Source organism: Neolamprologus brichardi, chromosome 5 (assembly GCF_056152115.1).
Source record: "Neolamprologus brichardi isolate AB-2024 chromosome 5, ASM5615211v1, whole genome shotgun sequence".
Taxonomy (NCBI): domain Eukaryota; kingdom Metazoa; phylum Chordata; class Actinopteri; order Cichliformes; family Cichlidae; genus Neolamprologus; species Neolamprologus brichardi.
This window is the reverse complement of record NC_142108.1, coordinates 2,317,935-2,344,164: the sequence shown is the minus strand read 5'-3', so window position 1 is coordinate 2,344,164 and position 26,230 is coordinate 2,317,935. Positions and strand designations below refer to the sequence as shown.

The 26,230-nt window shown below is 39.7% G+C and overlaps 1 protein-coding gene across 2 annotated transcripts in view; it reads left to right on the top strand.

The window, feature by feature from the left end:
- The window catches only part of epha8 (eph receptor A8), a 144,394-nt gene that overhangs the window by 48,428 nt on the left and 69,736 nt on the right, over positions 1–26,230 (top strand). For both annotated transcript variants that reach the window (XM_006800191.2, XM_006800190.2), the window contains exons 3-5: positions 19,796–19,849; positions 21,037–21,180; positions 21,983–22,132. In XM_006800191.2, the coding sequence (XP_006800254.1) occupies positions 19,796–19,849; positions 21,037–21,180; positions 21,983–22,132 (348 nt within the window). The remainder of the gene's footprint in view (positions 1–19,795; positions 19,850–21,036; positions 21,181–21,982; positions 22,133–26,230) is intronic.

The following is a 26,230-nucleotide window of genomic DNA, read 5'->3' as shown; positions in this document are numbered from 1 at the left end:
CTATCAGGAGGCAGGAGATCTCTTGGATCTTGTGAATTTCATGGCGTCTCTGTTCACTGTTTAGCTCAGGTGGAGATCTGGATAGTTTCACTTTCCTTCATCTGTCAGAAGTTTTAATGTTGCAAAGGGTTGGTGTATAAGACAGATTGTTCTTACAAATTGGCTTAACTGACACTAAGTTCTTTACAGTCATTAAATGGAGACGGGGTTTTTCATAACAAATATTAAATAATCTTATTATATAAGTAAGGCAGTAAATTAGTTAACAAGACTAAAGTTTTGCTTCTAGAAACACGGAGAGATGGAGGGGAATGATGGAGAGAGACAGCAAGAGGTGGGTAGAATATTTTAGCACCGTTACAGCCGGATTAAAATGTTCCCAGCAAAATAGCTGGGGAATGTCAGCTCGCACTTACTCTTCAATCGATGTGTCTGTGAGTGTGTGCGTGCATATGTGGGGATGCATTTGCACACGCACGTGTGTGTTGAGGGGTTATGTCTTTATTAGCACCCTGACCGCTCCCATTGCAAGTCTCGTTTAGATGACATCATGACAGATCACGTCTTCAACTCAAGGGGCTTCTTTCCATCCAATTTATTCAGGCAATGTTAGGACGCCTCTGGGCTGTCCCAGGAGCATCTTTCTCTGTTTTTCCTTCTCTCTCTCTCAAACACACACACACACACACACACACACACACACACACACACACACAGACATTCATTCAGTCTCTAACACACTCTCTTGGAGCTTGTCAAATAGGGCAGGAAGACTTCATTATCCTCCAGTCCGGTCTATGTTGGCCATGACAGGTTCATCCGCCGGCCACCCCACAATCGATACAGCTGACAGTACAGTGTGTGTGTGTGTGTGTGTGTGTGTGTGTGTGTGTGAGAGCGAGGCAGAGAGCGAGTGTGATTAACTTCAGCCAGGAAAGCCATGATGTGTATGAGCAAGTGATGAGCTGAAGTGTCAAAAACCAACACTCTTATTATTTCTCCTTTTCCTTGTTTTTGTTTTCTTCACACGCATGCACCACACATGCACATGAACACACACACACACACATTGCACATTGACATTTACATACTTGTTTTTCACAGCACCTTCCACTTGGTGACATGTGGCTGAGCAGAACAGCTGGGCAGTTTACACCAACCATACATTTCTGTTTTAGTTTCTGTTTCTAGGATTCAATATTCAAACCCTGGCACAGAGCGGAATAGCATACACTGTCTCACTGTAGCTGGCTATATAATTGTTGTGGTAGTTGGAAAAAAGTACCCAGTAGGCACTTTTGAACTTTCCATAGTTATAACTTCTGGAGGAAATCCTTCCTACCGTTTACAGTTCAAAGTTCAACACCCTGTCTTTTATGAGGGTGCTCTAGCTCCTACACCAGAGTAGGTGCTCTCCAGCACAAGAAGAAAGCCTGTAGGAACCAGTAAACATGCATGCATTGGTGTAGTACATACAAGTGACTTGAAAGACCACTAGAGGTCTTTAAAGGATGCCCAAATGGGTCAGAGGTGTATAAAATAAAAAGCTACAAACCCTTTAACAATCTAAAAGTGCATTTCAAGGATATTTACAACATATAAAATAAAATGAATATGCACATTATTCTCAGCCTCATGGTTTCCTCTTGCAGACCGTGGTGATCCAATGACACGCAACGGTGCAACAGACGAAATGCTTTGTAACATGGAAGATGCAACATGCTACCTCGATTTCACTTAGTGCCATTTTTCCAGGGCTGACACCTAACTTTAGTGTTTAATATGAAATATGGATGAGCACAATGAATGGATGGATAATAACTCTGCCAAAGTGATTCTTTCATTTTGAATGAATTCTGTTAATAATTTGTTAACAATCCATTAAAATTTTGGTTACATCCATCAAGTACTTCAAAGTCAGCCAGACAATTTATTGGTCAAAAACTGAGAAAAGCCCTACAGCTTAGAAAGTATGATTCTTACAAGTGTGGTGTGTATTCTCAACACATAGAAAGTGTGTAAAGATTTAAAATATCATTTTGCATTTGACCTCTGATCTCTCCTTCAAAGTTTGATCTGAAGGTCAAAGTGATAATAATGATGTATAGAAATCATATGAAAAATACAATGCTATTCCCTCAGAAGTAAATACTGCCCAGAGACTGAGCTGCCTTGGAGGAGGTTTACTCTTGTTACAAAATACAACCGTCAAAAGAAGATGACCTCACAGAGGTAGATGATGCTCACCCTTCTTTTACAGTAGAAGGAGATGCCCTCTTTTGCTCTCTTACCCACGTCAGCAAATCTAGAAGAAAAGAAATGAAGTAACCCCTCTCTGAACCTGTTGAGGAATTTTGGTTTAGATGGCCAACACGTGTTTGACATTCAGTAGGGTTTTTTTTATTTTTTTCCGAGGTTCCTTTAAAATCCGACGATCTGTTGCACTGAATCCTTTTAATTGATCTTTTATTTACCTATCAGTGCTTTTCATGTTTAAACACTGGTACTTGGTGGTATAATAAGATGTTTGAACAGAACACAATCTGGATAATGCCCTCCTCTCCATCCTCATACAGTGTCATCTGTACTGTCACAGAAGTACAAGTGCTAACAATGTCTGTGAAGGTTCTCAGTCATTCAATTCGATTCAGTTTTATTTATACAGCACCAAATCACAACAACAGTCACCTCAAAGCTATTTATATTGTAAGATAGACCCTACAATAATACATACAGAGAAAAACCCAACAGTCATATGACCCCCTATGAGTAAGCACTTTGGCGACAGTGGGAAGGAAAACCTCCCTTTTAACAGGAAGAAACCTCCAGGCTCAGGAAGGGGCAGCCATCTGCTGCGACCAAATAATTTAGAAGAGCCAGGGACATCCCCTCTGCCAGGTCACACCCTGTACGTATCTTCTTGTATACACACCAAATGTACTATAGTATTAGCTTTTTATTGCATTTCTCTGTTTCAGTAACAGGGAATGCTAGCGGACTCAAAGTGTAGCGTAAACGTGTAATCCAACCATCAGTGCTCTTGCCTTGTCTTGTGAGTTTACAGCTGCTCCAGAGGTTTTCCTGAAGCTGAATTGTTAGTCCAATAATCACACAACTGGTATGTTAACTCCAACTTTAATGGTTGCCTTCTTTCGTTCCTCCACACAAGGAAAAACCCGACCCTCCAAAAACCTGTACTTCCCCTTCCCGCCTCCACGTAGCCCTTCACTGGACACTTGCGCAGTGGGACAGATACATCTTAACAATCTCCCCTTTTTCTTTTAAGGAAAGGAAAACAGATTAGAACAATTTCTTTTTTTTACTTTTTGAACAATATAACAGCTAAACATAATATAACAGAATTGGTTAACATTAAAATAGAGAGAAAAGTTAAAATGAGCACTAACTTATAACACTAACTGTTTTTCACCAGAGTCTAATTGAAGCTTCTTAAGCAGGACAAGATGCAATTTAAAGTTTTGAGGGCAGAAGAGGAAAGTTGTATAAGAGCTGGTGCCAATGCAATAAAACAGAAACACTACCATATATATCCAGCAGTGTCACTGACGTAGCTTTATCTTTTATTCCCATTCATTTGATCAAAATCGACTAAAAGTGAAAATCTGTTCTTAAAATGCTAATTAAACTTTTAATGATTGTAACTCATTTAACCATATTTTAATCATAATAATAAGTAAATCAATTGGTAATTCAAGTTATTAAGCTCCTGCTTATTTATATTGAAACAGGAAAAGGCTTCTCATAAAAAATGTATTTCGCTGCACTGTGTTATGACTTAATTGATGATATTACAGTTAAATTAGTTTAGAATTGCTTTTCTCAATGAGAAAACGAACCCTCTGGGTGCTTTTCTGCTGCCATCAGCAGGACTATTCTCCAGGCCTGATTGCATACTTCCTTAAGACACCTTTAGCTTGTCTTTGAACTATCTCTGCTACCCTCTCGATGACCATCCGCTACAGTGTAATTGGCTCGACAACCTCCCACGAGACAGTAGCATCCTACAATTCAGCAAAACTGCTGCTGGATGGTGGTGGAGCTAACTCACCTCTGCAGCAGCTCTTTGGAAATATTTCTCTTAATAAAGATGTCAGGTGAAGGCAATGATGTTCCACAGGTGCTGGATCACTGGTAAAGACCCTCTCGTGGTTTGAATGCCCAGGTGTTTGAGTAGCTCAGGCTCCCCAGGATGCCACCATTGTGTTGCTGGCTTTAACAGGTGCAGCAGGGATCATCTGTTCAGAGTGAAAGGATCTGAGATGCTCTTGAGTCAAAGCATTCTCCCTCTGAAGCATTTTATTGTCTTAAGATGCCTGTAGACTGTTACACCACTGGAAGCTTAATTTTTTCTTTCTTTTTGCTTTAGTTCGTGTTTTCTAGACAAAAAACGCTTTGCTAGCATACCTAAACCCATTTAATGCATTAAAATAACTTAAAAAAAGAAGTTGGGTTTTCTTTCAGTCACAGTTTTTAGAAAGTAGAAGCTGGTACCTTCTTAATGAAGTCTCAAACATTCAATTTAACCTTACCCTAAGTGAAGGTTTTCTATGAAATTAGATGCATGTTAACCTAACCCAAAGCCTGCCCATACCCCTAAGGCTGGCCTTAAATGGTGCGCCAATGAACCTGGTGGAAGATGAGTTTGTTGTGCAATGTATTCAGGAAATACCTTTTGGAGTCATATCGACTAACAGTCAAACTTTTTATCCATCCATTCGCTTCCGCTTCTCCTTTTCAGGGTTGTGGGGGGCACTGGAACCTATCCCAGCTGTCATAGGGCGAGAGCCGGGGTACACCCTGGACAGGTCACCAGTCCATTGCAGGGCCAACACACAGAGACAGACAGCCACTCGCACTCACACTCACTCCTGCATCCACAGAAAGACCCCGGCCTGATGGTGGAATTGAACTCAGGACCTTCTTGCTGTGCGGCAACAGTGCTGCCCCCAAATTTTTATAAGACCCTAATTTTTCCAGTTATTTATTATTTATTATTTATTCAAGTCATTCAAGTCCAATGAATAGCTTGAAATGGAGAAATGTAACGGGTGAACTGACAGAGGTTAAAGAAAGGTAAGGTTACCAAAAAATAATGTACATTTCAGAATTATACAAAAAGACCTTTTTCAGGAAACACAAAATGGGTAAAAATTTAAAGCTGTTCTGCAGCAATAGCGTTTGATCAAGCCTTGAAGCTACTAATTCCTACAAGTGTTCCAACGTTTCTGGATTATTTACAACCCCCTCTGTCTGCATAAAAGCAGTGTTGGAACACACTGTGGTATCATACCCTCATGAGCATCAGTTGAAGAGTACTGTACTGCAGAAAGTAGTGTGTTGCAACAAAAATGGTGAGAAAAAGGCAATGAACAATAGAAGAGACACGGACCATCATAACACTTAAAAATGTCGGTCTTTCCTAAAGAGAAATTGCAAAGAAAGTCAAGTGTCAGTGAGTACAGTTCCTTCACCATCAAAAGGCACTCAGAAACAAACTCTGACAGGAAGATCTGGCAGAGCCAAAGCCACAACTGAATCAGAGGACAAGTTTCTGAGAGTTAACAGCTTTCGTGATAGGCGACAGGACAACAGCTTCAAGCACAGCTTAATAGTGGTCGTAGTAGCAAGTCTCAGTTTCAGCTGTGAAGAGAAGACTTTGAGCTGCAGGTTTGACAGGATGAGTTGCAGCAAGAAAGCCAGACGTCAGAGTAAGACAAAGAGGCTTGTCTGGGCCATGAAACACTGCGATTGGACTACTGAAGACTGGAAGAAGGTATTATGGACAGATGAAGCAAACTTTTAAATCTTCAGTTCATCACACAGGATCGTTGTAAGGCGTCGAGTTGGCGAAAGGATGGTTCCACAGTGTGTGGCATCATCACCATCAGGAAGTGTGATAGTCTGGGGCTGTTTTGTTGGATCCAGGGTCGGTGACTTGTGCAGAGTGAGGCACTCTGAACCAAAACGGCTACCTCAGCGTTTTGCAGCACCATGCAGTACCCTCTGGTATGTGCATCTAGTCGGTCAGGGGTTCATCCTACAGCAAGATAATGACCCAAATATGGGTTCAAGCCCGTCAGATTACCTTTGATGAGTCAGACGTTTAAAATACATTTTGGTCTATAAATTGATTTCATGATTTCTTTTTTAACTCCAGTTACTTATTTGTACTATGCTTTAATTTCAGAGTGCAATCAGGCATTAAACTGCATGATTTTCAGTGAAAAAATTGAAAAATTGGGGTGTTCTAAAGCTTTTGACTGGTCATGTATGTTGCAATGGTTTTTCAAGTCCTTCAGCAGTTTCTGAACATGTATGAGGCATTTTTGATAGCTTTAAAAATGCTAACTGTTGGAAGAAATCATCTTGACTGTTCCAGTGAAACTCACTCTCTGACAAGCTACACAAATATGGATTTTCTGTACTGTATTATCTCAATTTTCACTTGTGAAAAAGTAAACCAGTAGCTGCTCTTTTAGTCTGTGGTTGACCCTGTGATATCGAAGTTGTCATCATTGATGACCCTGACCAGAACCAGAACCCTATCCCTAACCCTGTTTGATTTTCTCTCACATGTTGGCATTAAATAATAATTCTAACTGATACACAACAAAAACTATTCAAATAAAAATATTATCTTTGGTCTTTCTCTAAAATGTGTTAGGGTTAGGATTACCCTCTGACCTGGAAAACAGAACATATTAAATCTTCTTCTCACAAACACATATTGGATTCTTCCCTCATTATCATAGAAAGGATGAAAACGAGCTAATATAACTGCTCTGTTTTATTTAAGAATTTTTCACTGTGATATTATTTTTCTAAGTTCATTAGTAATAAATGTGATTTATCTTTAGCTTAAAAAAAAGGCTTTTTGAGAAAATTATAATAATTTTAATACTAACAATAAAAATTATAGCTGCTCACTCTAAAATCGAATGTATTTATCCAGTTATTGGAGGCCTGTCTAGCTCATAAGTTCCCTTTATTACCCAGCCGCTGTTTGCCAAAACATTATTCTCACACAGTGTTTTGCTCCTGGTCAGCTGGCTTGAAGATTAATTTTGCTTTATTAACATTTATTTCTTGTTTGTGTAGAACAAACAATAAATGAGTTTGGAAGGATGAGAAACATGAAAATGTATGCGCAGACAAATCCAGATACATCTCCAGGCGTGGCTGGTCTGGCAATCTGGCATCCCCGGCATTTGCCCAGAGGGCTGATGCACTTGTGGGCTGAAGGGTCAATCTAATTACACAGACAGATTTCATTTAAGAGATTTTTTAATACAACAGCTCTGGCAGTAACCAGGCCTGGATGTAGCAAATAAAACTGAACTCAGGGTATTTTTGTCTAATATTAAAATTTGTCTGATCTGAAACATTCAGGTGTGACAAATATGCAAAAGCACTTTGTGAAACAGACATCATCAAAGATGGACCTGTTCTCCTGCTGGCTGCAGTAGTGAACTGAGACCATAAGCTGACACAGCTGTGGACCTCTGCCGTGGACGCTGCCACTGTAGATACTGTTTTCATACATTCTTTGGAAAAACGATTGTGTAACAAATTCCCGTTCGTTTGAATATTTTTGCACACAGCTGCGCACGCAATCTGGTAAAAATCGCATCTCAGAATAGATATTAATAGCAATTAGACCATTTCCCCGGCTGATCCCAGACCAGTGCAATTAACACTCCTATTCCAGAAAGGTTATCGCTGTCAAAGAGCCCACAGACACCCACACGCACACATAGATGCGCACACAGGAGTTATTAAGTCTGTTATGGTTGTGTGGCCGATAGTATGAGAAGCAGAAAGGTGCGGGGCAGAACCTGATATTTCCACTGAGTTAATATTCAGACCTGTTACTTCACATAGAGCCCAGCATTAAGCCTGGAAATGCCACCAATGAGCTTCCACATACACATACACACACAGTATTAGCCAGCCGGCAGACTACACTTATTCTCAGTCTTCAGCGTCTCTTTTTGTTTCCCCTCCCTCTGCCATTCTTTGGCTGTCCACAGCTCCATCAAATATACTAATCTGAAATTAGATCTCTCATGAAGACACCATTCATCAGCTGTGTCTCCTTTGTCTTTTCTTTTTTTTCATTTCTCTTCTGAAAACTTGTGTCTGCTTTAATGCAGGTTGTGGAGCGGGTTAAAATATTATTAGTATCGTCTGGCCGTTAAGTGCAGAAGTCTGACAGATAGTGTGTTAGTATTTTAAAACAGGGCATGGCAATAATCTGTGGATTTCAGTAGCCAGTAAAGATGTGCAATCCAGTTGAGTACAGCAAAGCAACACATTGTTCCGTTATCCAACTTTTGCAGTAAAAATGGAACAAGCTAACACATTGTCTAAATATTGAACGCAGTTAATAACTGTCATGCAGACATATATATGACACTTCTGAACAGTCATGGCTCACAGGCACGACTGCCAGAGTGCACAGAGCTGCTCACTATTTCCAGCAGTTGCATCACAGGATCTTCATTAGTTACACAGCTCATACTGCTAATTGTACACATTATATTTGTTGCTGCTGGCGTCCTTCTTAATGCCCAAATGTTCCCTCATTACTAAACAGATTTATGAATCTATACTTTTGACCCTGTGTGGATTAGAGAAAATCCAAAATAAATGAAAACGTGTGGCCCCGATTCTTGTTTTCTAAAGTGATTTAAGATGTATGCTGTGCAATCAGTCCCCCGGGGGAAAAGAACAGTTTCAAGAAATGATTAAAGCCCCAAATTGTATGTAACCTTCTGACCACAACTGTATGGTGCTGCCGAAAAAGCTGATTACAGCGACTGCCAAAAGGTTGGATGTAAAACACCAACTTGCCTGTAAACACTTTCCAACTACTCTCCAAGTCGTATTGAAAACTCTTTCTCTTCATCTTCTTACAGCTGCTCCCTTTAGGTGTTACCTTAGCGGGTCATCTGCCTTTACACACCCTCATCTGTCACACCAGAGGAGGGTGCTTGCATGTCTTCAGAAAAACTTCCTTTGTCTTTCTCTTTTCCTGCAACATTCAACATCCTTTGTCCAATAATATCCACACTCTCGTCTCTGCACATGTCCAAACCATCTTGCCTTTGCTTCTCTAACTTTGTCTCCAAACCTGTGCTGTTCCTCTGATGTACTCATTTCTTAACTTGTCCATGCTGTCACAAATCCCCCCTGAAACTCCTCCCTCTCCACCTCTCTGCACTCTCTTCTTCACTTCTCTTGTGCACGTTTGAACTCATCAGCCTTTATTAGCTCTGCTCCTTGCCCCTCACTGTTCTGTCTCGCTGCTGCAGACATTCATTCCTCTCCCTTCCAACTGCAAAAAGTGTGACACAAATTTGAAATGAAGACCAGTGTAAAAGATGAAGCCACAACCTTTACTCTGAAGGCAGGTGCTCTGTGTTTGTGGTTCACATTGCACTACAGCTTGGTGAGTGAATCGGGAGAGTTTGCAGACATTCGTGCAAACTAAGGGGAACTGCAGCAATTTCCTAGTTAATAAAGTTCCGTTAGATTTTCTGCTTTTTAGCTAAATTGTCTGTTTCATATAATGGGGAAAAATCCAGTTCAGCCACTCACCTACATTAAAAATTCATTCAATTCATTGTAACAGCTGCCACATTAGTGTCAATCAAGGTGTTCATGATTTGCTATTACTGTTTATTTTGATTATGTTTTTGCAGATTTTACAGGATTAGTCAAAACTACAAATGGAATATAAGGGTGAACAGTAGAGGTGAGGATCACCATACAACTCACGATACGATATTATCACATTACTTAACGCACGATACGATATTATTGCAATTTTTTTAAAATATTTTGCGATATTCAGATTCTGTACATAAAGGTAAACTTTATCAATATTCATTTTATCTAATATCAAAGTCTCACACTCAGTCTTTCTCTCATTTCAGTTTTATTGTTGACAAACTGAACGGTTTGTATTACAGTCTAGTCCAACTTAACTGAACGCAACCATCTGGTACAATTATAGCTATTCTGAACTATGCAGTTTATGAAAACTATGCAGCCCCTTCAGCAACTGAAGAATTTGAAAGTAAATTAAAACAAAATATAATTTTACATTAAATAAAAAAGTTTTAAACTTAATTAAAATAAAACATGTCTTAAATTAAAATAAGTAAACTGTCATGTTTATTGCTGCCAAAAAAAAAGTTAAACACATTTGGACAGTGAAGGAATGTCAGGATTCTTGCTCAGAAAAAGGATCAAAGAAGTCAGAGCATGTTCCAGTCCACGAAAAAATTTGTAACAAAATGTCAATTTCTGCTGTCCCTGTATTGATACATTATTAGCAAACAAAATATCACGATACTACACAGTATCGATTTTTTCCCCCACCCCTAGTGAACAGGGCATCTGAGGTTATTTCATTGTAACCACATGGATGGAGGTCTATGTAAATAAGCATGGGCTTGGAGGAAAATACAAATAAGGACAAAAGGAGGGGACATACTGATAGGTTACAGTGAGAAACAGAACTTGTGTCATTTTTGCCTCAGTCTTATTTTTATTTTTCATTAAGAAGTTGATCAGTTCAACAACACTTTGTTTGCTTGTGTGGTCTGAAGCCTGGAGCATACTTGGTTGGAAACTTGTATGAGATGAAACTGAGCAGGACGTATTATTCATCAGCACAGCAGACTCCCTGCGACAGCATGTGTGTTTATGCTACAGTCACGAGCACACGATAACCCCTCCTTTCAACTCCTTTCCTCTCTACATATCTGTGAGTCAGCCTTTGATTCTCTCTGTTATCTTTTTCAGCATCCATTCTCTTTCATATCACACATTATGAATAGACTGATATCGATTTCATGGTACAGGACGTCCAACTTCTGTGAGAATAGACCCGCAAGATGTAGACGGCAGCTTAGAAACGACTGCTTTAACAAACGCTTTTATTCTGCTTAACAACAGCTTCTCTGATCTCCCGGCCACTCAGACGGCAGCTTCTTTGGAAACAGTAAATGGACGGAGACAAACAAAAGAAATTGAGATTAAAGAGAGAAAGGGAGTGTAAAGAATTAGATGAATCAAAGAATGTGGATCAGGGAAGAAATAATTGCCGCAGAGTTAGCAGAGGCTGAGCTGTTTGACTGCGTGACCCCATGACATCCTGATTGGAAACACAATCAGAGATAAATAAGGAGAAGTTATCACCAGCCTGGATTTTTTTTTATCAATTTGTCTTTGCTTGTTATTTTTCCTAATGAAGAAGTGATGTATCAGTCATGTTATCTGTCCTTTCAGGGCATGTTTTGGAGATCGGTGGACTGAGGTGCAGACAGTCGGTGGTTTATCAAGCACTCTGTCTTATCGCTTCTTCTGTTTACTGTTGTATCAAACTGTTTATCAGTGTTGGTATAGTTACTCAAGAAAAGTAATGGATTACACATTACTCATTACTTTTCTCTAAATAATACAACACATTACTCACCAGAAAAAGTAATTACTTGCACTGTTGGTTACATTTCTTTATTGTTATTCCATTAAATGATATCAAACACATTGTCTCATAGTTACCAGTTAACAGTATAAACCTGAGGCTACAGTCCAGTTCTTTCTGTCCTGGACGCTGTTTGTATTTAGTTCTTTTTTCGGCCATAAAAATGGGATTAATGTCCAAATCTCTACTCATGAAAAACTTTAGACCACTCCACCACACATGTCCTCCCTGCACCTCTATGGATTCCCCCCATTTGCAGATTCATTCCTCAGTTAACTTACACTTTTTCTGATTTGTCGCAGTGCCAACTTATATTCTCTGGATCAAATCGTCACCACCACCGAGCTAATTTATTGAATTGGCTACTCTTTTGGCAAAGCTTTAACCCATTAGATAAAATTCACAGACCTTAAAGTAATGGGCTGTCAACCCATGAATAAAAACATGCTCTACTGCAGTAGCTCAGTTTCATCTCAAAGAACTGTCACTGGGTTTTTTCTTTCTTCCTTCCTTCCCGTCTTCAGCCTCTTACAATTGCAATTATTAATCTTCACCCCTGCAGCCAGTGCTGACCTGGCTTTCATTGAATCATTGGCACCAAGTGTGATTAACACTATGCAACTCAAGTGAATAAAACTCAAGGAAAAAAATGTTTTGCATGAGTGAGAATGGGTTTAAAGTTCTATAAAAACATTAAATATTTCAGTGTCTTAACAGGTGAAATTTATTCAAGGCTTATCTAAAAATTGACTTATTTAATAAATGGTTTCAGGACACTGAAAATTTGGTTCAGAAAATGGAAATTTGTCTTTCCGCAGATGAGAGAAATAGTTTTTTAAAATCTTTATCACTTAAACAAACCTGAGCAGTTTTGCCTTTTAACCCCAGTTATCGATGTGGAGGATGGTCATGTTTATTTTGATGTGGGTTAAAATGTGATGTGGGGCGACCGTGGCTCAGGGGGTTGGGAAGCGTATCTGTAACCGGAAGGCTGGTGGTTCGATCCCTGGGCTCTCTGTCCTGGTCGTTGTGTCCTTGGCAAGACACTTCACCTACCGCCTACTGGAGTTGGCCAGAGGGGCCGATGGTGCGATATGGCAGCCTCACTCCTGTCAGTCTGTCCCAGGGCAGCTGTGGCTACAACCGTAGCTGCCTCCACCAGTGTGTGAATGTGAGAGTGAATGAATAGTGGCATTGTAAAGTGCCTTGAAAAGCGCTATATAAATCCAATCCATTATTATTATTAAAAAATGTGCTTTAAGAAAATCCGGTCAAACCGTGGCATGGCACTTTAAATATTACATTGTCTGGATTTATAAAATAAAGCAAACCATATTGGAGAGGAATTTTGCCACATTTTTCATTTTGATGCACGCTGCAGTCCAGAAGTACTTTGACCTAAAACCTCAGAAAATACGAGTGGCTTTTTACTCTCCGTCTGTCACATTTGCTTCCTCCTGATGAGAGATCTGATGATCTGAAAGGCAGGAAACAGATGTGTGATTTACAGCCAATTAATTTTGTTCTCTGCTGCATTTTGTGTCTCTGTTGTACTTCACACTCGTTCTCACTCTGTCTGACACACACAATACCACGCGCACCTACACCACACTGTCAGCTGGCCGCTCTGTGAAGCACTGCATTTCTGTTGTTGGGGTGATAGAAAACTCCCTTATCGTGCTCTCAGAAAGATAAACATGCCCCGCTGAATCTTTCACTTCTTCTTTTCCCTGTCTGTTTGCTGAGGAAGAGCTGCAAAGATTTCCATTATTCTCAAAACTAAAGTACAAGCAATCTGGTTCAATCTTGTTCCCTCCCTGCTTGCCGAACCGCTCCCAACCTCCTGACAGTCTGCCGTCAGCTGCTGTGTTTTTTTACGCTAGAAGAAAATTACCAGGAGCTAAACTCTGAGATTTCCCAAGAAAAGTGTAACCAAAAAAAAAAAGGTTGAGAGCACAGTGATGGCAAGACGGGAATAATGAGGGAGATAGAGAGGTATACACCCCGCTAATTAGCTGGGGTCTTTACAAGTTCAAGGACAGTTTCAATTTAGCTGATAAAGATGAGAGGATGAGGATGGCAGGGAAGGGTGAGGTTGGTTGAGGCTTTCTACATCTTAATTATCTAGTGGTGGTGGGGGGGGGGGGGGGGGGGGCATGTGTTGAGGAATCTGGGGAAAGGAGGGAGGGCACAGAGTGAGTTCAGGATGAGGAAAGAAGTTGAAGGGCTTCTACGGAAAACCCAGACGTCTTATCTGAGGTTCAGCTGGGGGTCGGCCCCGAGCTTCCTGGGGTCAACGATTTCCCTTTCAATTACTTCGCCACTTGCGCAAGGATTCTCAGCCCAGGAGGATCATGGATAACCCGGGGGTTAAACACACATGCATTACTTAATTCAAACACGCATACAAATTGGCTTCGCTCAAGCTTGTGATACTCAGGAATGATCAGTCCTGAGTTTCTGTGACATCGTGATGACGATTCAAACGTATCAACTTTACCTCTGACGTATGCCCACAACAGCTCATCGGAAGAGTTTCTATTCTCTTGGTGAAGGAGGAAGTCATTACGTTTCAGTACGCAGCACCCACCCATCAGTGTTTTGATGCATAGTTGCACATTCATGAGACGCCTTTGGGCATTTGTTTGAGTAGTTATTTAGAAGCGTTACCTGAGTGAACATTAATGTCAGTGGTCACCATGTAATAAAACACTTTCAAAGTTTGCAACAAAATAAAGATTTAAAAAGCTACAAATATTTCTCACATAGTTTAGTTAAAATTCTTTGATAGTAACGTTGTATGCAAAAGGTTTCACAGGTTAGGGGCAGGATAACAAATGACAAGTAAATACTTCCTGTTGATGCTGATGTGGCATGAAGATTAAAAAGTATATATTTGTTAGCAAAACAAAGAAGTTTGCAATAGCTGCTGAGTTTGACAGCTACACTCAAAATTTGTCTCAAAGTGTCGTGTGCAATTACAGTGTGAACTGGTATGATTTTTACCCAGGAAGTAGTGTAGGAAATATGGGTGCCAGTTGGGCAACGTATAGTCAGAGCCAATGCACAATCACATTTTGTTGTTGTTTTGGTTTTTTATTGCTTCTGTGCAGTGTTGGGGAGTAACGGAATACATGTACCGCCGTTACGTATTTAAAATACAAAATATGAGTAACTGTATTCCGTTACAGTTACCGTTTAAAAAGGTGGTATTTAGAATACAGTTACTTTGTTGAAATAAATGGATTACACGGCGGTACTTCCCTGTTTCGTATTGTGGCGGGTCAGGCCTGTTTGGGTTTTGTTTGACAGCTACGTTCTGTTGTTCCAGGTGGCAGCGTTACGGTTGCCATGGTTACAGGGTGACGCTCTCTCTCTCTCTGTGTTTCCTGGGTGAGAGAGCAGCTTTTTTTTGTTGTTGTGCTAAGCTAATAGGCAGAATGCTACAGGTATAGCTCTAAAGAATGTAGCATCATAGGCAGTGTAGTCCGTGCTGCAGGGAGAATGGACTGCCATACACGTTATTTGTCTGTGAGCGAGGGAGGGAGAAAAAGGAAAAGTACGAGCTGTCATCGAGCAAAAACGGGAGCTGGAAGCATGTAAATATAATAATAACCACTGCAGCCAAGAAGAGAGCCTGACGAGCCCAGTTGTAAGTAAGCTATTAAGACTCGACTGTACACCGTGTTCGTGTTTTCCTCCAAAAACAATAAGTTCTGTTGGAGCAGCCTTTCAACGCCTCTCTCTGTCTCTTGCTAGCAAAGTTGACCCAGACAACAAAGTAAAGCTATTTTTCAGCTAAGAGCCCGACACAGAACCCACCGTATTAGCCAGAGGTCCCTTTACTACGGTTCGGAGCCGCGGACCTTCAGTAACAGTAATAAATCGCAGCAATAGTACATTCATGTAGTAGTAAACAGCATGATAATATATTAAGTAATCCAAAGTATTCAGAATACGTTACTCTCATTGAGTAACATAACGGAATACTTTACAGAATACATTTCGGGGCATGTATACTGTAATCTGTAATGGAATACATTTTAAAAGTAACCTTCCCAACACTGCTTCTGTGCAGATCGAGTCACTGCAGCCACTTTTGGCTGCAGCTTGTTTGTGGGTCTCTCTCCCTTCTGTCTTCTCTTCAGTAAACTAAAAAGCATGCCTCGTTGGGTTCAGTTCAGGTGACCGACTTGGCCATTGAAGAATCTCCATTCTCTTTGCCTTGAGAAACTCTTGGGTTGCTTTTGCAGTACGCTTTCGATTATTATCTATTTGTACTGTGACGTGCTGTCCATTCAGGGTTGCATTTTTCAGCATTCATCTGAATAAGAGCAGAGAGCACAGCCCTGTACACTTCAAAATTTATCATACCATTAGCAGTCACACCATCACTGAACACTAGTGACCTGGTTCTGTTATAATGACAGTGGCTCTGTAATAATGTGTAATTGTGCATTTGGTGGGATAAAGTGGGTCCACTTGTCTCTTCAGAGGGTATGGTCACTGCAGTCAGCCATGGAGGGGAGTTTTCTCCAGTCTGCCATCATAGCAAGGGTAGACTGGGGGCCACATCTCAACCTAAAAAACAAGAAAGACATATGGGAGGTTTTGGACATACATGTTAGAAAGAGCTGTACGACATCTTCATCAAAGCTGCAACATCCCAGCTGTCTTGGGATAGGCTCCAGCTGCAAAATATCTTTTGCAAATGTGGTGTTCATTCGTTAAGTAATGTTCCATAAAGCACTGCTTTATGGCACCAATTGTTCCTTTAGTTTAGAAGATCGTTTTCTGTCTTTGATATTGTTTGTGTTTTCCAATGGTAGTTATTATGGATATCTATGCCATGGGGAGTTTACATAGTTAATCATCAGTTTGGCTAGTGTTAAATGGCAGATCTCACATAAAAGTTACAATTAAACTGATTTCTTATTTATAAAATTACCCATTTCATTCCATACAAATCACCCTTGTGAACAATTCACCCTTTATAAGGACATCTATTTGCTTTATGTAACATGCAAAAATATTTTTTCAACAAAAGCATGAAAAAGGAAGAAAGCTGCTCTCAAAATCACATTCCCCTACAGTTCTGGTTATTTGCATGAAGTTTTGACATCTCACAATTGAGTCTCCATGTTACCATGAATAAACCAGTTGACAGAATATCCCCACTTCCTCAATAAAAGTCTGGGGATGCTTTTATTACTATTAGAGGAGCTGAGAAGGATGATATTTACCCTCTCTCATCTTCGTGTATGATGTTTCTGAGCAAGTGGATTTGCACATACAGAGAAAACTATAAGTAGGAAGAATATATAAAGTCCTTCTATACAGCAGTTTACTCAGTCTAGACTAGATTGTAATAAGTGCTTACATGTACATTGAACTTCACATGTGTTTATCTTAAATGACTTTTCCATGATATGATAACATTTATTTCATGCAATTAATACAGTTCACATATAATGCAATAATCTTTGACATGTCACAAACTGGGCCATCAGTGGAACCCAATTGTATTCACCATCTTGGAACCATAAATGTCAGTCGGAGGCTATTTTAGATTTCTGAGATAGTCATGTCCGGATGAGTCATTGTGTCACAGAAAGACTGAAACTGCCATCTCCGGAGTCATTTTTCTATCATGATTTGAACTTTTTTTGTACCCAAAGAGCAGACTGTGACTACAATTGAGAGTTTTATAATGTTTACTTACAAATGAAGAGAGTTCAGTGACAGGCAGTAGGGAGTACTGGGGCAGTATCTGTAGAAAAGGAGAAAGAGAGTATTAGATAAAGTTGGTCTCAGTCAGAGAATTACCAAAATAAAATGAGTGGACAAGTTGTGGTCTTACTTGTTAGTGCAGGAGAACGTTCCTTGGAACGGGGTTCTGGGAAGATCCAAGGTGAGCAGCAGAGTGTCGATGGTGAGTCAGTGGGCAGGTGAATGGCAGGAATCCACAGAGAGTATCTGGCTGTGAGACCGACAAAAGCTTGTGATTGGCTGTGAACTCTCGACTCCTTGAGGCTGATTTTCCAATGGATTTGGATCCGACTTCAGGCAAGGAAATAGAAGACAGATAAAGATACTGAGTGGACATAATGAACTGGCAGCGAACGACTGCCACAGTTGGCCCTTAAATACACAGCATAATGAGTTGATGCTCAACAGGTGTGAAAGTGCAAGCCTATGTTCCCTCCATGGAAACACAGGTTTGCACCTGGATATTCAGCTTTTAAGATCCAACAGAGTGAGAGTTGGGTTGCATTTTAGATACATGCTAAAATGCAGAGACTAAATGGTGAACAGGCTGAGCACTCTTCTACTCTTCTGGAGTACTCAACATGCCACATATATCCAATCACACAAGCACATCTTTTAAGCTTCTTAGTACTTCCTAATTCATTCATACACATTTAGACTCTTATTTGGGGTTAGTACCTTGCCTACGGATACTTGGCATACAGACTGAAGGAGCTAGGGATCGATCCAGCAACCTTCCAATCAGTAGATGACCTGCGCTACCTCCTGAGCTACAGCCACCTGTAAAATTTAAAAATGTAACTAAATGTTACATTGGTCTTACAGTCCTACTTTTTATAAGAGTTCCCTTTTGGTAAGCCACAATTTAAATATTCCATATTGGGGGTAAATGTAAATCTAACCCTAACTATGAACTTGTCGCTACAGGATGGATGTCGAGAAGTGACTATATGTGCTTTGGGTGTCTCTGTTCTCTTTAGCTGCTTATGAAGTATTGTAAAGTAGCGGTCCCCAACCCCCGGGCCTCAGACCGGTACCGGTCCGTGAGTCGTTTGGTACCGGGCCGCGAGAGTTGAGGCTCAGGCGTGAAATGTATAGTTTTCAGGGTTTTTATCGGTTTTCAGCATTATTTTGTTATCGTTTTTATCGTTAACTCGGTTTTCCGAAAAAAAAGAAGATTTATTCATAACACGTGTGTTATGAATAAATCTTCTTTTTTTCGGTACCGGTACTAGTTTTATTTTGTTGTATTTATCCGCAACACCTTAAAGGCCGGTCCTTGAAAATATTGTCGGGCATAAACCGGTCCGTGGCGCAAAAAAGGTTGGGGACCGCTGTTGTAAAGTGTATTTTACATGTACACTCATCATTATTATAAAGTCAGGTGAATTAGACTTTCACTACTGTCACCCTACACTGAAATCTGATTCTAGACCCTCACATTGACTAATTTGACTAACGATTTGGGATTTGACAGTTATGTGTCAGCCAGCTATACAGTTTCAGGCATATCTACATGTGAAATGAAATGCAAATGGATGCTAATTAAAATGCCTCGTTTACATTTGTTGTGCTTGTGAATACAAAAATAGTCTGAGCGGTATGTTTAGTAAGGCAGAGGCCTCTTCTTGGAAAGATGCAGAACAGTGCCCAATGGTGCATTTAAATACATGATTTTGAACTTAATATTCCTGTTTATTGTACTTCATAAAATCTGAACATTTTCTGGGTATCTGTAGATAGACGAATTTAGAAGTTCAGCTGACAGGTACTGTATATCTGCCTCCACCATACAGGAAAGGAGTGAAAGGGGCTTCCTGTGATTGACTTTCTATCTAAGCCTGAATGTAGATGCAAGGAAGTGTAACACACATAAACACTTTTGGAAATACCAAAGCATTGCACTTACTATTCCTCCTGTAATGCTTTAATTACCCACTAACGGTATTCAGTAAACAGTGTAAATCAGATCACATGCATGTACATGAGGTGGATTACATTAAAGGAAATGCTCCCCATCGGAATTCCGTAAAGTGAATTCCAACAATGCTGAAATGTAGATCTTGTGATTGCATGTGTGTATCGTGCACCAGCACGATCAGGTGGAATGAATCAGCATGTTTAAGCTCTTAAGTTTAACAGATTAAAAACGAGAAAAAAGATGCTTTTCGGAGAAAAAGAATGAGAAGGTCAGTTTTTTTCTGACTGGCAAACATTTGTCACTCCAACACACGCACAAGATAATGAGGTTTGAAATCACCACCAATCATCTGGAAACTGAGACCTTGCTCTTCACATTCTCTGAGATTCATATACAGTACATGACGCATCTGCTGCTTGACTGCCGCCTCTGTGACGGCAGTCGCCTCGTGTTTTATTTGATGTCAAAACTAATGATCACAAAAGAATGCACGATCATGTGGGAAATAGAAACGATGAATCTGAGAAATGCAGGAACGTCTGACTAACCTGAGAATGTTTGCTTCTCTGTCGTGCGCTCTCTTTCCACAGTGGGATGCCATTAATGAGATGGACGAGTACTTCAGTCCTATCCACACATACCAGGTGTGTAATGTTCGTATTGTACTGTGGGGCTGAGTGTGTTAGGATTTACTGTTATAAGAACTTCATCTTGATCCTGGGGAAACCGGGATTTTTCCATCTAAATTAAGTTTGATATTAAAACACAAACTGTGAATTAATTAATCATAAATCAGTTCTTTATTTTATTAGGTTATATAGATGGTGCACTACTAATACTGCAGAAATTACAATTCCTCATTATGTACCAAAGTTGAACATTTTTAACTTATCTGTAAGTTTTCAGTCTGCACCTGAATGATTGTGACAGATGGAACTTTGACATGTATTTGTCTTCATTCATCGACTAGTCTATAACTCACAAAAACATCCAATGAAATCCTAGGAAAGTATATCAGTAGGGCTGATATTCCATGTCCTGACATAGTTGGACACTTTATTGTTTATAAAACAGTTCCCATAGATAAAGCTATTATACTCGAACAATAAGAGAAATCAGCTTATACAATCATTTATTCGACAAAGATATTGATATAATTATTTTTTCTGAGTTGACTTCTTTATACTGGCTAAACCTGAGCAATCCCATCATGACTGCAGGAACAGTCACTTTGAGCCAAACTGTTGCAGCCGTAACTGTAGATGCTGAGATGTTTTACATCAAAAGGTCTGGTGTTAAGTGACCAGTCCTGGACTTCTTGATGTTGTTAAATAATATTTTAAATAATATAGGGACTATTTTTTTTTTTTTTGTTTATTTTTCTCCATCGTTCAACTCACATCACAGTTTTTTCTGAAAGTCTTACCTGAATGGTGTAGTGGGGCCGGACGGACGTGGTCCCAGCTCATGAAATTAATTCAAATTGAGAAAAGAATAACAAAATGCAAATATATGTGTGACATTTGTGTAGTTTATAAACACTTTACTTTAGAGTTTACTTATTAAAATGAAAAATTTAAACAATTTGCTTACTTAAATCCTAATTATTTGCTCTTAAATATTAATTAACAATAACAAATTAAATTAGAAAATTGCCAGAGCTAGCAATAAAAACAATCATTTTTTATTCCCCATTCAAAATTCTTATGTGGAAATATTCTTATTTATTTATTTATTTATTTTATTCTAATCTAATGTTAAGGCAAATGACTTCTATGTACATGTCCCAAATAGAAGCTGTGAAATGACAACAGATCTTCCTCTGAATCAGGTCTGTAACGTGATGAGCCCGAGCCAGAACAATTGGCTGGTGACAGGCTGGCTCCCTCGGGAAGGAGCCAGGAGGATCTACATCGAGGTCAAGTTCACCCTGAGAGACTGTAACAGCATGCCTGGAGTACTGGGCACCTGCAAGGTAACAGACAGACTGGAAGGAAAGGGGGGAGGGGGTGGGTGGGTGAAGTCCAACATTTGTTGACTAAAGCTGGCAAAGAAAATGCACACAGAGTAACTTGTGTTCACTGTATCGAGTATGCTCATTATTCTGAGTATTATGTCAACTCAGAGTAATGGTATCAAACATTTGCCATCTGGTGGTCTGTCGTATGTGCTAAAATTAAAGCATTTTTCATCACAACACTAATTATGACCATCCGAAACCTGAGAAAATGAGAACCAGCTGCAGCTCTGAGGCTGTGTTGTTACTTCATTGAATGACCTAAATATAGACTTATGAAAGCTTTGCCATAGCTAGGAAGCTAACCAGAAGTAACAATGGGACTATTGTGTAGTTTACTCAAAATGATGCTAATAAAATAAACACTGATAGTCAAATTTTACTTATTAAATCTTAGTTATTTATCAACAAAAGTGCTCCAATGCTAGCAAGACTAACTTGTTTATGTACATGAGTCCTTAACCTGACTTTTGGACTGGTAATAGAACAAGATAAGAACAACATTTTTGAATCACTGTGGTGGTGATAGCATCTTACATTGGGAGGGACAATAACAAATTTTAGAGGAACTGAAAAGACTACATTATTTGTAGAAATTGTTTCCAAATGCCACCTTTGGGAGGGAAAATGACAGACTATGTGAGCCTTACATCAGTATTTTGGCTTTTGCAAAGCATGGAGATATGGTTCCAACATACCTCTGATTTTTTAATATGATGAACAAGCGTGCAGTACTTATGACACCATAATTGTCCTGCAGGAAACCTTCAACCTGTACTACTACGAGTCTGACAGAGCGGTGGGCTCAGCCATACGGGAGAACCAGTTCATTAAGATCGACACCATCGCTGCTGACGAGAGCTTCACAGGGGTGGACCTGGGAGTCAGACGGCTCAAACTCAACACAGAGGTACGAGTAACTCAGCAATACTACAGGTGAATGTCAGTCCAGGTGATAGGTTTGTAGCTTGAACCTATTCGCTGGAACGTTGAAGACAATATAATTACACAGCAAAGCAAGACACGAAGTAGGCAAAGTTCTTCATGTTTCTTGTGCTCGGGAGAGAACCGGACAAACGCCGTTCCTTCGCTTGACCCCAGTTGCTCTCGTCCGCTCCCCCGTAACACTGCTCTTTTATTGAGGTTACATGAATATGCATAGGTTCATTAACATACGACGTCTACATACAAACAAAGAGTACCTTGCCTGTGTGTGTGTGTGTGTGTGTGTGGTCAGAGTGTGACCCCATAAATGACTTCCCTAAACCTACTGGTCTGGAAAGTCCAGCAGTTCATCTAAACAAAAAGCACTTAGCCTAAAACAGATATAGCCACGTTTATCCTACCATAAAACAATAAAACAAGGTACGACCTCTTCCCATGCTCCCAGGATGTAGGTGTGCATTCCAGAACACTCTGGAATGCACACCAAGCCTTTGCAGCCTGCTAAAGATCACACATCCTATCACTACACAATTAATTAAACACCTCTACCAATCTAAAACTAATTATAAAACTCTAAGCATATATAAGTAGATATTTCTAAGCATAAATGACAATCAACATTACAAAACCTAACACCAGGCTTTCAAAGCAAAATCTCACGTTGGATTGTAAGTTAGCATGCACAGCTCCACACAAGTTCAACACAAGTTGGAAGCATCCACATCCACAGGAGAGCTTCTTCCAGTCACGTCACTCAAACTGTTTTGAGCTCGCGTCTGCACAGCTGTGAGAGAAAACAAATAGCAGCACTTGGCTCAGTGTTTTCAGTTGTGATTTGATATTGACAACAGCTTCAAATTTGATATAGGATAGTAGTACTACACTATTATTGATACCTAACTCTGTTTGGAAGCAGAACAATCAGTATTAGGACATTTACTTAGTTATCAGCTAAAGCTAGCAAGCTGGGTTAGCAAGCTTCATGAAACCATTGTATAAATGCAATGCAGTGTTCTAATTGTACTAATACAAACAGAATGTTACTCAGCAATACTGAAGCCTTTTCTGAATCTCATGGAAGGCCATATAACAACCACATTAACACAGCTGAGAGAGCCAGTAGTGTGGTGTGACTTAGCCTCAAAGTTAGCTATCAGAAAGAGCTTTAGCTATAAATGTTATATGACAGTGAAGCTTATAACAGGCCCAAATGTTTTTTTCTATCTGGGTGTAAACATGTCATTTTCATGACTGAGGTTAGGATTCACAACAGTGGAGTGTGTATGAGGTTCCACAACAGGAACTGTAGTCTTTTTATATCTTAGATTTAGAAATTTAAAGCTGAATTTTTGCCTTGTTTCAGGTTTTCTCACCATGCAGCAGGAAAAAGGTTAAAAGAAATATTTAATTATTGTATTTAAATTCAGTTTCTTTTTTCATGTAGACATTAATTTTTATTTTTACAAATATTATTGTGGCCAATAATATTGTTACTAGATCATTAAAAAAAATAAATGAATTACATTATAATAATTATACTTAATGATATATATTGTAGAGAATCTGTGACTTTCACAAATGAATCCAAAGAAGTAATTTTATATATTTTTATTTTATTTATTTATTTATACAGCACATTTAATAACAACACAGGGTTGACTGTACAAAGTAATAATTAAATAATGACATTAACATCAACAACAGGTAAGAAAATTAAAAGAAAATTAGGATAAAAAGAATTGGTAACTCTCATGCAGTATCGAAAGCCAAAGTGAAAAAATATGTTTTAAGATGGGATTTAAAAAGAGTGACAGTTGGGGCCTTTCTAATGTGGAGAGGTAGATTGTTCCACATTTTCGGCGCTACAACCGCAAACGCCCGATCCCCTCTATGAACCATCCTAGACTTGTGTAAGGTGAGGAGTTCATTCACTTGATCACTTAATGTGCATCTATGTTTAAGTGGGGAGGAGTAGCACACAGGGAAATGATAATTTTTGCCTCATGACAAATGCTGATTCATGATTGCACAGCATATGTTTAATTCTTACAAGAAAAAGCTACAGAAGCCGCCCCCTGATAACCTGGAAAGAGCAGCAAAACTCATAATTAGCTGACTAATTAGCAAAACAGTGTTGATGCATCAGAAGCTTGATGAGTTTGTTTGATGGTGAAATGCCTATTTAATTCATCAATTAGGTGTGCAAACAAAGCTACTGCAGTGATGGTTTTTCAGCATTTAGACATGTCCCTTTTAAAGGTACAATAAGTCAGCTTTGAGGTTGCTTAATAGAAAAAATGAAAATTGACGCTAATGCGTTCTCATGAATGTAGAATTAATCCATTAAAAATAATCAAGAGCGAGTGCAGGTTTGTGGAGGCTGCCATGTTTCCCCGCCATATTGAATACAGTGGCTGAGATGGACATCGCCATCGCCAAACATGGCGCCATCCACCTTGTTTTATGTCTGTAGCTAGAGACCAGCCACATATGTAGTATAGCTTATAATCAATGGCTCTTTCAGTTTATTAGACATGCACCCCTCCTGTCTCTGGACAGCCGACAGTGAGCCAGCTAAACAACAACAGCTGGTTATAAGCTAACGCTATGCCAGCCAATTAGCTATGCCAGGCAAAGCTGGGACCTAAAAATCTCACTTTCTCTACGATAAACAATGTGATTATATTCTCGCATTATAAGAATTTGACTAAGTGTCCGAGTACACCAATGTTCTATCCATTTCCAGCAGCATTCCACTACAGAACTAACCTCAGCTAACGTCAGCTAACAGCGTTAGCTCGGTGGTGAGTACCCTTCAGTAATAGAAATAAATCACACAGCAATAATACATCGAAGATACTGAAGTGGCACATAACCCAGATAGCTACCACAACTAAAACAAGGTAGCTGCAGTAGGCTAATGTTAGTTTTTAAAAAAGAACTTACTTCCAGATGTTTCTTTAGGTTTGAGGTGGAGTCTTTTGACTTTGAGAGCAGCTTGGTTGTACAGTCAGATTTCGCCCGTCCCTTTCTTCTTTAATTGGAGATTATCTATCGGAATTTCAGGAGCAGGACCACGCCTCCAAACACTCACCTTCCAGTTGTCATCTATATAGGTTCCCCCAGTTCTGAAAGCTGTTCATTCTCGTTTACATGCCCCACCCTCCCTCCGTCCTTGTTCTCAATTCTTTAACTTCTTCATTTCTATTTCCTGCATGGGGATCTGCCAGGCCTGGGAGCCATCGGCAGTCCCCTTCGAGGCCTTCCCCAAACCGTAGCTCAATTCATGTCAAAGCATTCACTTTTACCTACTAAAATGCTGTCAAACCTAAAATGAGGACGTGGGCCCGGCTAGTGAAATATGAAGTGGTGTCAGAATTTTCAAGTAAGAAATGCATTCGTGCCCGTGCACTGCTGGCTCGGTTGTGCTGGCTCAAGGTCCATTGTGTAACTGATGCCACCAAGATTAACATTAATTAAGACATATATATATATATATATATATTTAGTATGAGAAAAAGAACATGTTTTGTGTCATGTTTTTTAAATACGTAACGCCAGTAACATGTACTCCGTTATTCCCCAACACTGTCATTTCAAAGAAAGGTTCACTAACTCCTCCTAGCAGCAGTGCTTACTGACAGAAGAGTTCAGGATATCCTCAACAACTTACCTCAGTACCACTGTCACTGGACATAAGTGAGCTTCACTGAATCATGCTGGGCTTCATTTGTCGTTTGTCCTATAGCAGCAACCGCAGATATGTACAAGAATTGGGGGGGATAAGAAAACATTTATCCATTGAGAGTTTACACACTGAAAATAGGTGCTTTCTTTATACCACTGTACTTCTCTCTGTGAGATGAATAATATATAAATAACAAAATATTTCTTATTTATTGTGTCTCCTTTACGAGAAGAAAAAAACCTGTCATCTCAGGCATTAAGCTGTGAGCACAGCCACATGTTGTACAAACCTTATGTTTGTGAGAAGCAACCAATCTAAAAAAAAAAAGTTAACGTGTGGCTTTGAAGGGAAAGGTGCCACCCCAGCTTGTTTCAG